The 13,161-nt window shown below is 35.3% G+C and overlaps 1 protein-coding gene across 7 annotated transcripts in view; it reads right to left on the bottom strand.

Annotated features, from left to right (window-relative positions):
• Positions 1-13,161, bottom strand: part of LOC127874358 (uncharacterized) — a 141,546-nt gene that overhangs the window by 27,400 nt on the left and 100,985 nt on the right. For 6 of the 7 annotated variants that reach the window (XM_052418652.1, XM_052418660.1, XM_052418644.1 and 3 more), the window contains exon 1: positions 1,559-1,982. The exons of the other annotated variant lie outside the window; for it this stretch is intronic. In XM_052418652.1, the coding sequence (XP_052274612.1) occupies positions 1,559-1,893 (335 nt within the window). In that variant the 5' untranslated portion in view covers positions 1,894-1,982. Of the gene's footprint in view, positions 1-1,558; positions 1,983-13,161 lie in introns of those variants that run through there. 7 annotated transcript variants of the gene reach the window in all.

The raw sequence follows: 13,161 nt of genomic DNA on the forward strand, positions 1-13,161 counted from the left end.
GAAAGCATTAACTGGATGTCACAAACATTTGGTAAGGTTTGTTAAACCAGATAACAACAAGGACAATTCGGATTATTTAAGTTAAACTACTACTGGTAAGGCATTCTTAAACTGATATATTTCGGACATGTATAATAATCGGATAAACAGTAATAGATATACTAGATGTTCCATGCATTTAGATGTGTTTTTGTACAAAAGCTATCATAGGGATGATGATAATATAATGAGGATAAATATGTGATGGAACGTTGCTACCGGTACATATCTTAAATTACTTAAATGTGTTAAAGACTTAAATGTGTTATTAAGAAGTAGATTAAATGAGCATTTATTGTTTTTACATAGTATAGTGATAGAAATAATAAAAATTTGTAAAATGAACTTGTTTTGTTTTTTAAATCTTAAAAGTCCTGAGTCGATTTTTTTCACACAAATTATTGATATTTTGTCCTTATCTTTGTATACCAATTCATTAAAATATGTTGTGTTATTTATCATGGTATTTTTATTTAATAAAGCAATATAACTTTTTAAGATATTGTGTTACTCTTAGAGCATATTTTTATTTTAAAAAATGAATAATTCAGTCAAAAACACAATAAACGCGCTTCAAAATTGACCCCAATTTCAGTCCAGGGGCATTGATGACTCCTGGTTTTTAAAATCTATTGAAATCCCTGATGATCGGTCCTCGCAGTGATTTTTTACAATTTTTCTCGTCTGAGTCCTGGGACTCCATAACCTGCAAATCGACGAGTCCCTGAATCGAAATAAGGAGTCGGGTTTTCCTCGCTTCATTGGAAAGAGGCCCTAGCTTATGGATTTTGGGAAGAATTCTCGCTAAAATTACTGCTTTGGGAAATGAAAATGCTGGTGTCAGTAAGGCTCTTTGGAAAAACTGCATGATTTTAATCAAATTTTCAATTGGGAAGGGCCCTTTAATAGGCTCATGATATAAAAGGCTGAAAACCCCTGCGACTGTGAGTCCAAGTATTAAACTTTATTATTTTTTTATTAAAATTCTATGCATTTTTGGGACTCACATAACTCAAAACTTTGCATCCCCAGATATTTTTATGAGTCCAGAACGCAGGACTCATGGTTAAAAAATTCACTGTTCACGATGCTCTCAAATTGCGTCACCTGATATACACATGTTCAATGGGAATTCCCCCATCCCACAATTCAATTTGTATATGCACTCGTGTAAAATGGCGGACATTTGAGTTTATGAAATTCTTTGACACATTCATTGTCAATATTGGCTGTATTTTGGTATTGAAAATATAAATCGTAATAATACTGGATTATCCGGTAATGGATAGAGTTGGAACATGCAAAGATCTATCAATATTATATGTTTATTTATAGATTTAAGGAACATGTTTGTATTCATTGAAATCACAATCGGTAGGGTCTATTAAAATTATGAAATAAAAGTGGGATTTCAAAATTTATGTTTGGGACGTCCAAAATTTATGGTTTGGTAGTCAGGACTTCCAACTTTAAAAAGCTAGTGAAAGCGCTGTTAATTATTAATAAGATAGTGAGATACCTGTGAATTGTTCCAACACATGCAGAGCAGCACAGCTGACCGTGGTCATGGCAAAACTGTGTCAGTGTTTCATCCTCATGCACCTCACACTTCCTGAGAAAATCTTCCACCGCCTTAGAAACTGGCCATTTCTTAATATCCTCCCTTCCACATGTCATATGTTTTGTAAAAAACTGACTATGCAGGATAACACATTTTTTACAATAAAACCTTAAACATTTTTCACAATAAATGTCTGCAGATTCCGTAAGATTCTGCTCTAAACAACGTGTGCAAGAAAAGTCTTCAACCATACGCAAACGTTTTGGAACCGAAGACAATGAACCTGTTGCCATTTTGTTACTGTTTATAATGTTAAAACCTTTTTGTTCAAATCGTTCAAGTATATTTCTTGTGAAATATTAAAGAAATAAAGCTAGTTCCAAAAGTTTATCAATCTTAGAAGTTAAAATTAACACTGAAACACAGATAAATTCAAATACAAGATGTGCGATAAAACTTTTCAACCATAGGCCAACGTTTCAAAACATTAGAAATGAACCTGTCGCGAATTTTGATACTTTAGTGTATGAAGTTTTACATGTTTAAGTACATGTAGTTGAAGTATAATTCTGTTAAAATAGTCTATAATACTGTAACCCGGATGGTTACGGCTGTGTTGTATCCCAATAAACAAGAAATCATAAATAAGATAGTTCACAGTTCACTTCTTTTAATAATGTAGGAATGCTTTTCAGTCCTTTATGAAATACATGCAGACGAAAATTCAAATAGCAGTTAATCCTACAGTATAAATCAGGATCTGAAATATATAAAACAATAAAATGCTTAACAATAAAACAATAGTTCTGTTCTAGTGGCCTTAACATTTATTTTATATGACTCAACTACTCATATAAGATTTAGGTACAAAAATGACAAAAATAATCATAAATACACAAACGCAGCATCAAAAACCTTAAAAACAAGGGATGTTTGTAAAACATGCATGCCCCCCATATGGGCTGTCAGTTGTAGTGGCAGCCATTGTGTGAATACGTTCTTTGGCACTGTGACCTTGACCTTTGACCTAGTGACATGAAAATCAATAGGGGTCATCTGCAAGTCATGATCAATGTACACTTCAACACCGTTATTTCGAACACCGATAATCCGAAGTCACCGTTATTTCGAAGTATTTTTCGGGTCCCGATTGTGATTCTTCTTTGTTCAATGTAAAATTTCATTGTTAATCCGAACTTCGTTAAACCGAAGAAATCGTTAATTCGAAGTGATTATGTCGGTCCCATCACTATCATTCGCACCTTATTATCAATCTTTAATCCGAAGTCAAAACTGCAAAACACTGAGCGTAATATCACACCTATGTCGTCTGCGCGTTGTGCATCAAAGCCGATAATTACAACTTTGTCGCCTGCGCGTAGCATGTTAATTTTATAATGTCGTCAAAAGCCGACGACGAGGCCAACAACACATGAATGAACATGATATCTAATCAATGTGTGACCATATGCATCAACGACGTAAGGCAGTTCTGCGAGCAAAACACGGGCGGAAGCCAGTTCTTCAATTTCCATGACCAATTGGAGAAATATGTTACACGCGTCCAGTTAAGTGCTGCTAACGCCGGTTAGACATCGTGTCTTATTTAAAAAAAGTGAATTCATTTCCGAAAATGTATTCATTTGTATTTACATGTATGATGCGCTATGCATTATATTTTATATGTTCTGTAATTAGAGAAAAATAAAAAGAAGAAAAAGAATCGTTTTATTCCTCCGTTTGTTACAAGTAAAAATCTATTGCTATCTGACTAGTTTACGTTTTTAAGTAAAACAATTATTAAAAAAACAGTGTGACCGACCGAACCATGCGAATTCCACAATGTTGAATTTTTTCAGGATCAAAGAAGTCGTCTGTCAAATGTTTATTTCGAATAATCGTTAATCCGAAGTTTTTTTAACGGCCCCGACGACTTCGAAATAACGGTGTTGAAGTGTACCTATGAAGTTTCATGATCCTAGGCGTAAGCTATCTTGCGTTATCATCCGGAAACCATTTTACTGTGTCAAGTCGCCGTGACCTTTTACCAAGTGACCTGAAAGTCAATAGGGGTCATCTGCGAGTCATGGTCAATGTACCTATGAAGTTTCATGATCCTAGGCGTAAGCGTTCTTGAGTTATCATCCAGAAACCATTTTTCTAAGTCGAATCACTGTGACCTTGACCTTTGACCTGTAAATCAATAGGGATCATCTGCGAGTCATGATCAATGTACCTTTGAAGTTTCATGATCCTAGGCATAAGCGTTCTTGAGTTATCATCCAGAAACCATTTCGGGTCACCGTGACCTTGACCTTTGACCTAGTGACCTGAAAATCAATAGGGGTCATCTGCGAGTCATGATAAATGTACCTATGAAGTTTCATGATCATAGGCATAAGCTTTCTTGAGTTATCATCCGCAAACCATTTTACTGTGTCAAGTCACCTCGACCTTTGACCTAGTGACCTTAAAGTCAATAGGGGTCATCTGCAAGTCATGATCAATGTACAGTACAGCCAAAGTGGAACAAACGTATTTCGCGATCCGCGAAACGAGTCGATGCCGCGTCAGTCGTTGAAGCCGCGTCAGTATGCGGCGGCAAGTCGCATTTCGCTGCGAAACTTCGCATCTGTCCGCCGAGGCATTCCACGACATGATGCCGAGGTGAAAAACAAAACAAAAAACTTTTTAAAAATATTAGTTACATGTAGTTAACAAATTTTGAAAGAACAATTATAATAATAATTAAAATCATAATATATTTATTGTGCGCGGATTGTATTAGCATATACATGTAAGCATAGTTAATGTGTCTGGCCAATTAAGTTTGTTTCCCGCCCGTAGTGTATGTATTTCACACATAAACAAGGTCACGTAATTATGTGTTCGCACATACAAGTGGTCAAAGCTCCAGCATATGGTGGATTTATAAATTAATTTCATGTTGATTCTGCTATTATATTTTAGCTGAGAAAATTAGCAGTTTGAAGCCACATCAATAATCAAGACGGTGACGACGTATTTGTTGTTTTGTTAATTATCAGCTTATTATAACTAATGTTTGAATATGTGTATATAAATACGTTTTATTTTGTTCATATTATATAGTTAATATCGCTACTAATTACCGGATAATCCCGTATATTCCAGTTTTAAAGCAAATGCTAGTAAATATTGACGATACACACACATTCTCGATATTTCCTTAAGTATCAATTACATTTTGGCATTTGTTACTATTTATAGAGATGATGAAAGCACGTCTAATCGGGGCGGGTTTTTTTCCACTGAATACGCGATTTACGCCTGACGTGATGTTCATGTATTTATACAACACAAAATACACCCAAACTTTCCAAACGACGTTCTACATGTCTGCATAATTTTCGCGCGCATTTTATGAAACAAAGGATATTTTAGCACTGTTTATTTGACGCTAGAATTTGCCAAAGGACGCGTTAGCATTAACATTTGGAAGAGTGTATCGGATTACAAATTTAATAATGATAATCGAACGAAATATAAACAGCTGCGCGTAATTAATTCTACGCTACACATACATGTATGTACATGTAGGTGGATATCTTTTCACTCGATTAGCCGCGTACGTATGCGGCGGATTTACTCCGCGAAAGTACGCGAGGTTAAAACAGACTCGGCGTCAATGCCCAGATCGATGACGAGTGCCACGGCGATACGCCGCCTGAACACACGATTCGGCCGCCGCGGACTAATAATCTGGCCGTGGCGTAGCCGCGGATTATGTTTGTGCCGCTTTGGCTGTACTGTACCTATGAAGTTTCATGATCCTAGGCGTAAGCGTTCTTGAGTTATCATCCGCAAACCATTTTTCTAAGTTATGTCACTGTAACCTTGACCTTTGACCTAGTGACCTGAAAATGAATATGGGTCATTTGCGAGTCATGATCAATGTACCTATGAAGTTTCATGATCCTAGGCTAAGCGTTCTTGAGTTATCATCCGGAAACCATTTTACTATTTCGGGTCACCGTGACCTTGATCTTTGACCTAATGACCTCAAAATCAATAGAGGTAATCTGCGAGTCATGATTAATGTACCTATGAAGTTTCATGATCCTAGGCCTAAGCATTCTTGAGTTATCATCCGGAAACCATCTGGTGGACGGACGGAAGGACATACGGACGGACCGACATGTGCAAAACAATAGACCCCCTCTTCTTCAAAGGGGGGGGGCATAATAATGAGTTAAAAATATATCATTCAACACATTGATACAATTTCTACAATTCTTACCAATTTATGGAATTGAGTCCCTTTCTCTTTCACTTCAGTCTCTCCTCTTTTAACCTGCTGGTGCTGTAAATTCGAGCATGCAAACAGATATTATGGTGTTTCAACTCAGTGTATAAGTTGCTTTCTAAAAGTGAATTTATTTCTTTGCTGCCATTCGCGAAATCATGTGAGTTGAACATTAAAAATGTTCAAACCATAGGCTCTGGATGTCAATGACAAACAGGGTTCGCCAAAACTTTCGGTCTGCCAGTCCAGAGCGGCAATTTTTTCTCGGGACCGACAAGTGATTTAAGATAATCGGTCCGACTGACCGACACAATCAGATGAAAAATGATTTCAACAAGATGTGTTTGTGAAACACAATGTCCCCCAATATGACGTTTGACCTTGAAGGATGGCCTTGACCTTGTGTAAAATGTGCAGCTCCATGAGATGCACATGCATGCCAAATATCAAGTTGCTATCTTCAATATTGCAAAAGTATTTATAAAATAAGCGATTTGGGCCACAAATATTTGACCTCTGACCTTGAAGGATGACCTTGACCTTGACCTTTTACCACTCAAAATGTGCAGCTCCATGAGATACACATGCATGCCAAATATCAAGTTGCTATCTTCAATATTGCAAAAGTATTAATAAAATAAGCGATTTTGGCCACACATATTTGACCTCTGACCATGAAGGATGACCTTGACCTTTCACCACTCAAAATGTGCAGCTTCATAAGATACATATGCATGCCAAATATGAAGTTGCTATCTTCAATATAGCAAAATATATTGCAAAATGTTAAAGTTGGCGCAAACAGACCAACGGACCAACAGACAGACAGGGCAAAAAACAATATGTCCCCCACTACTATAGTGGGGGACATAATAAATATACACAACACCAAGTGTGTTTGTCATTTATAGAAATACATTGAATTATCTTGAACGAAATTATTTTTTGAATAGATTACACATAACCAATTGTTGTTGTACAACAAACCACATCACTTTTTAGCTTTCTGTACTCTTTAATTAAATGAAACCTTTATGTGTGTGTTAAAACTACCAGTTGTATGCATCATTAATTGTTGCGCAACGTTATGAAATGTATTCTTTAATAAAAATGTGTTTGACAGCAAACACGGCATAATACTAAAAGGGATCTTTTCACGTTTTGGTAAATTGACAAAATTGAAAAAAGTTGTTTCAGATTCGCAAATTTTCGTTTTAGTTATGATTTTTTGTGAGGAAACAGTTATACTGAACATTTACCATGGTCTAAAATAGCCATTATATGCATCTTTTGGCGATTTAAAAACCTGAAAATTATAAAGTGTTGCAACGCCAAACGATTGAATAATTTGGAGAATTCTGTTTTTGTCGTTTAATTTTGTAAAACTACGAAGATTGCTTATATAAAGTTTAAAATAGGTCGCTTATATATACTCGGAAGGATGGCCGAGCGGTCTAATTGGTTTTTACTCCAGGCCTCCAGGGGTCACTGGTTTCAGCCCTGATGCGGGCTACTTTTTTTTTTCCCTTTTTTTAAATTTTATTCTTGATTGTTTACTGGAGCTTTTTAGATTCAATGTTTATATTTATCAATATAAAGCATTTAATGACAAACTTCAAAACACGCCAAAAATCTGTGAAAAGGCCCCTTTAACCCTTTCCTTGACAGCCATTTAGCCAATATAAGCCTCTCCAGTTACCACAAGACCTAGCTGCCTGCTGACCAGTGGCTGATAGCCATCTTATCAATATCAGTACCCCATCTTTACGGGCATTATTGGAAAAACGCTGTTTTATGACCCTCATTGCTTTTGAACCTGATATTCTCATAAAAATTGAAATATTATTGAAAAATACACATATGAAAGTTTAAGCTTATAAAATTTCCTTTCCTGTGGTGTAAACTGTATGTTTCTACCTTAATCTATTGGTCAGTTATAGTCATGCAAAGTTGACAATTGTGTGTTTTACTGGGTTTAAATGCAAATCTCTTTCCAGCTCATATAGAAACTTTGCGAAGTTGGTGTGTTGTATCAAATACAAATAATTATATTTTGGAATATTAATTTTTTCTTACTTTCCAAACTACAATTCTTCTTTCTTGAAGATTTTTTTAGTTTATAAATTCATTCTGCAAGCCTCAATATTCATGTAAATTCTTATAAATAACTATAGAAAAACACAGAGTTTCTCAAACAACTTCGTGCATTTTCAAAATCAATTGTATTACTTGGTATTTCTATTACATTAGTTCACCAAATGATTTATAAACATTTATAGATACCGATAACAATTTAATTGGATGTTGCATAATGTGCCATGAATATTCATATAATTAATTTGCTTTTTGCATTTTATTACCGATCTAAATCCGGAAATGTCGGCGTCTTCAATAAGTTTTCAGTTCGTGTATTTATTTGCAAAATTCCAATTTTAAGCGGCTACTTTATTATCAAATACTCCAGTTTATAATCTGATCGCCGACATATAACTATATAACCCGGAAGTCGCCGACAAACCCGTGTATTCGTGTACCAAATTACAAAACGCCGAGGTAACATGGCACGCGCGCCAACGTCATCTGAAGACTACTGCTGCGTCCGGTAAACATGTTTATTCAAAGTGTCTAGAACCCGTGTTTCTTATCTCTAAATGTTAGATTAGCACGTGCGCTATTAATTAATATGTTGGTCAGTTCAAAGGCATATTAAAGACTGCCGACTGCGTCTTTGTTTTATTGCCCAATCAAGCACAGATAATCCAATATCCTGTGTATTACGAAACACAAACTTTAGATAAGCACGTGTCGTTTGTAAAAACATTTGAGTGTACATGCCATTTAACATATCGATGTAATTCTCGTATATGATCTCGGAAACAAACATTTACGATATAATGGAATCAAACAATAAGAATGAAATCGATTTAAACCCAAATCATATTATATCCCTATGGAACGTGTTTATTTTTGCGACATTTTTAACGAGTTATTAATACGTTTTCGGAAAATGTCCAAATTAAATACGGTTCAAGAATAGCAGCTTTTTTAGGACATTACGAAATGCCCAAAGCGCGCACATCCCGGAACGTGATTTACGCATGTCAAATGGTAAACCCTCGTCTTGATTGGTCGCCAATTGCATCAGAACTTTAAATAGCAACATTACCGGATGTTTACTCGACAGTTTAGAAAAATGATGAACGCAGGTGTATATGCATTTCTGTTAAACTTAAAACGTCATTTTAAGCATTTAAATAGCAAATTAAATCGTGCCGCGTAAAAACGCGTATATATCAGGTAATAGATAGGGTAGTAGAAATGCGTAGATAACATGGAATCGATACAGGCGTAGATACGCGTATTTGACAGGGAATCGATAGGGTCGTAGAAACGCGTACCTGTCAAGGAAAGGGTTAATAAAACATTTTTTTAAAGAATATATGATAGGTTTTTATTTCGATCTAATACAGCGTTTTTTTCCCCAAAGGGGAAAGGTACCTGAACCCCTACAATTGGGAATTTTTTGAGTCGTGAAATCTTCAAATTGGGAAAAAAACGAGTCGTGAAATCAATGAATTGGGAAAAATTCGAGTCGCAAAATTGATGAATTGGGAACCTTTAAAATGCATGTAATCTATCATTAGGGGCTATATTCTGCATCACAAAGCATTTTAAACTCTAGGTTTTGACAGAAAAACAACAGTACGGTTATGATATTTTGACTATCGTATCATGTCATGTGAAAATTGTGTTATTTCCACTTCAGTTAGAATGTGCCCGTCAATTGGAAAAAAATATCTTCCAGTGATAGGCATAAGCACTGAGGTTGCATAAAAAATAATATTAATAATTGTGTTTTAGCCCTTAAAAGTCTTACAAGCCCTGCAATGTTTCATGTGAGTTAAATTAAAAACTTAAAAACTAAACAAAAACAACAACAATGGATCTTGTACTGGTTTGACATCTTTTAACAATAGACAGTGAGAATAGTCACACGTAACCAAAATGAGTTTTTAGAGTGGAATGCTTTAACAATAATTTTCAAAGGTAAGTCTTATATTTTGTTTTGATTTTTTTTCAAATCATCAAATAAGATATTAAGATCATCTGCCATTAAATGCTTATGTATATGTTGTAAATAACTATAGGATTTTACACCCATGTCTCATTATTTTTAATTTTATGTTAAACTTTTATTTGTTTATATCCGTATCCGAATAGTTACTGTCCGGATTTGACACTTAAAAAACTATACATAGAAGTAATATGCGCATTTAACTCAATACGGTTATGTTTTTTTTTTAATGTCAACGAAAAATTAGTGTTGAGAAAGTTTATTGATGTAAGGAAGACTGGTATTAGCGATGGAATTCTTTCACGGGAAATATCGATCACTCGTCGCGGTTATGTAATCCATTCACATTTTACACAGCGGTTAGAGTTGCGCCCCATTTGAAAAGTTTTGTTTACTTTCTACGCAACAATGTCCGGCGAAAATAAATGGCCGAAAATGAAAGGCTCGACAATATCAAAAGATATTTCCAGCGAAAATAAAAGGCACTGGCTATTGGGAACGGCACCTAAAATCGTTCGGAACGGTAGATATCGAGATTGGGAAAGGTCCGGTGCTAAAATTGGGAAGCCTCCGGTAGGCTTTGGGAAAGGTACCGTTCCCCGGTACTAGTTAAAGAAGGAAAAGAAACGCTGTAATACGCCATATGGGGCCCACGAGAACAACATATTTTCATAAGAAGTCAACAAAAAGAAAACAAAATTGCAGAAATACGCAGTCACCAGCCCTATGCTCACACGCACACACTCACAAGTAAACAAAACATACATAAACGTACATGAACAAAATTTAAATCATTAATAAAGGTGGAGAAGCTCATTATGAGTGAGACATAATAATCATCGAAACATAATACTGATAATCGAATAGTTCATTAAAAGCGAAAAAAGTCTCCGACACTGTATTAATGGACATACACTATACTTAAATCCTTTAGATAACTTACCCTTTCTCGTTCTATCAACCAATTTAACTCTTGTGCATACTTCTTTCTCTAAATGCAAATATTATCTTGGTTTGGGTATTTCAATGTTATTTCTGTGATCATGGAGTCGAAGTGCAAGACTTAACAAGATGTGTTTGTGAAACACAATGTCCCCCAATATGATGTTTGACCTTGAAGGATGACCTTGACCTTGTGAAGGATAACCTTGACCTTTCACCACTCAAAATGTGCAGCTCTATGAGATACACATGCATGCCAAATATCAAGTTGCTATCTTCAATATTGCAAAAGTATGCATAAAATGAGTGATTTTGGCCACATATATTTGACCTCTGACCTTGAAGGATGACCTTGACCTTTCACCACTCCAAATGTGCAGCTTTATGAGATACACATGCATGCCAAATATGAAGTTGCTATCTTCAATATAGCAAAAGTTATTGCAAAATGTTAAAGTTGGCGCAAACAGACCAACAGACAGGGCAAAAACAATATGTCCCCACTACTATAGTGGAGGAGATAAAAAAAGGATGTTGTTTCGCTTGCGGTTGTTAAATCCATACAGGGCTTCCCAGCTGGCACAGCTGCTGATATTCGGATCTGAATACTTAAACGTATTCAGACCTTATTCTTAACTGTTGCGCGTTTTACGATATCGAATTTTAGGCGGGAATACAACTCAGTGAAACTATTCAATTTCTTATACAACATTGAGAATATTAACAGTTATTGAAATTTACAATATCAGCGACATCTTTTTAAAGACCAGGGTTTTTTTTTAGAGAAAGGGGAAGACGCTGGACGCTGGGTGAAAGGGGAAAAAAGAGTGCGAAAGAGAGATATTAGGGGAAAAAATAAAAACTGTTCATTTCAATGTCTATAACTCATCAAAAGAGACTTGTCTCTGTCCTTTTTGTTCTTAAACACATTTAACAGGTATTAAAGTCAAAGTCCTTAATAAAGTTGCAGGTGTAGATCTAATAATGGGAAATGTTTTCAACTATATTTTTGTACTGGGGCCGGGGACGATGTCAATTTTGTGATTTTAATTTCATGATGAATGGGTTGACGATCTTGATTTGCTACAGTATTGGAAGGGAAAGGAGCGGCAGCTGCCGATTGTCTACTTTCACTTTCACAATGTTCGATGTTGATTACCTCGGAATCCTGCTGGGTTATAACGGTTTTCGATGATTCTTTCTTAAAAATGCCTCGATGCGTTCAGTATCTTCTGAGTTCGAATGTTTTATTTTGTTTGTGTAAGAACGCTAATTGTGAGACATTTTTTTCTGTTTTCACGTTTATACCTCGGCTTGCACATAGCCCGGATGAAAATTCGACTGGTTTCCGGTAATTAATTGACGAAACACCCTTCTCGCGCAAGACCGGTATCCAGTAAAATAGTCACATGATTATTACGATTAGTTGCCCAGTTTACATGACGTTATTTAAGAGCTATATTTAGAATAACTGGGATTCCCAGATGTTGTGTGTTCGTCTGGAGAGAGAGAGCGCGAATTCGTTGTACATGGTGCAAATTGGATAATTGTCGAATGCCCCAAGGAAAAATAAACATTTCTTGGAGAGAAAATATTATATTTTGGTGAAAAATGATATTTTTGGTGGGGAAATTGTATTTTAAGGGGAAAAATTCTGGTAGGGGAAGACGCCGAATATCAGCGTCACTTTCTTAGTAAAAAAAACCCTGAAGACTAAACACCTTTTCAAGTATCGAATTTAACATGTCAATAAAATACATTAATACCAAAAAAGGTTTCATTTAATATTGTTCACATTAAACCTTTAAATGAAAGTGTCGCTTTAACTATTTTCCGTGTCTTAACTTAATAAGCCGCGAATCGTTTGCTTAAAACAGTTAACAAAAAGGGCTATACGTTCTAATTCTTAATGAAATACAAAAATAAGTATAACACAATTAATAACGTCCATTAACACACACGGCAAAATCAAAGTTTTAATGGTAAACTAATATGTCATTCCACGTAAATTATTATTTTCGTCTAAATCGAATACTATATATAGAGAAACAATGTATTTATAACCGACCAATGAGGTAACATTATGCAACTTTCAATTTACACAGTGCTATATGGCAACAATATGGAATTTGATCAGTGGTAGTGTTTTAAGGTCTGGACTATCATTACTTGTAAGTTTGTATAAACATTCTTCTAGTGCAATTAGTAAAATAATGTTTATATTTTATGTTTAATAATTTATTGCATGATTATTCTGTG

Source organism: Dreissena polymorpha, chromosome 1 (assembly GCF_020536995.1).
Source record: "Dreissena polymorpha isolate Duluth1 chromosome 1, UMN_Dpol_1.0, whole genome shotgun sequence".
Taxonomy (NCBI): Eukaryota; Metazoa; Mollusca; class Bivalvia; order Myida; family Dreissenidae; genus Dreissena; species Dreissena polymorpha.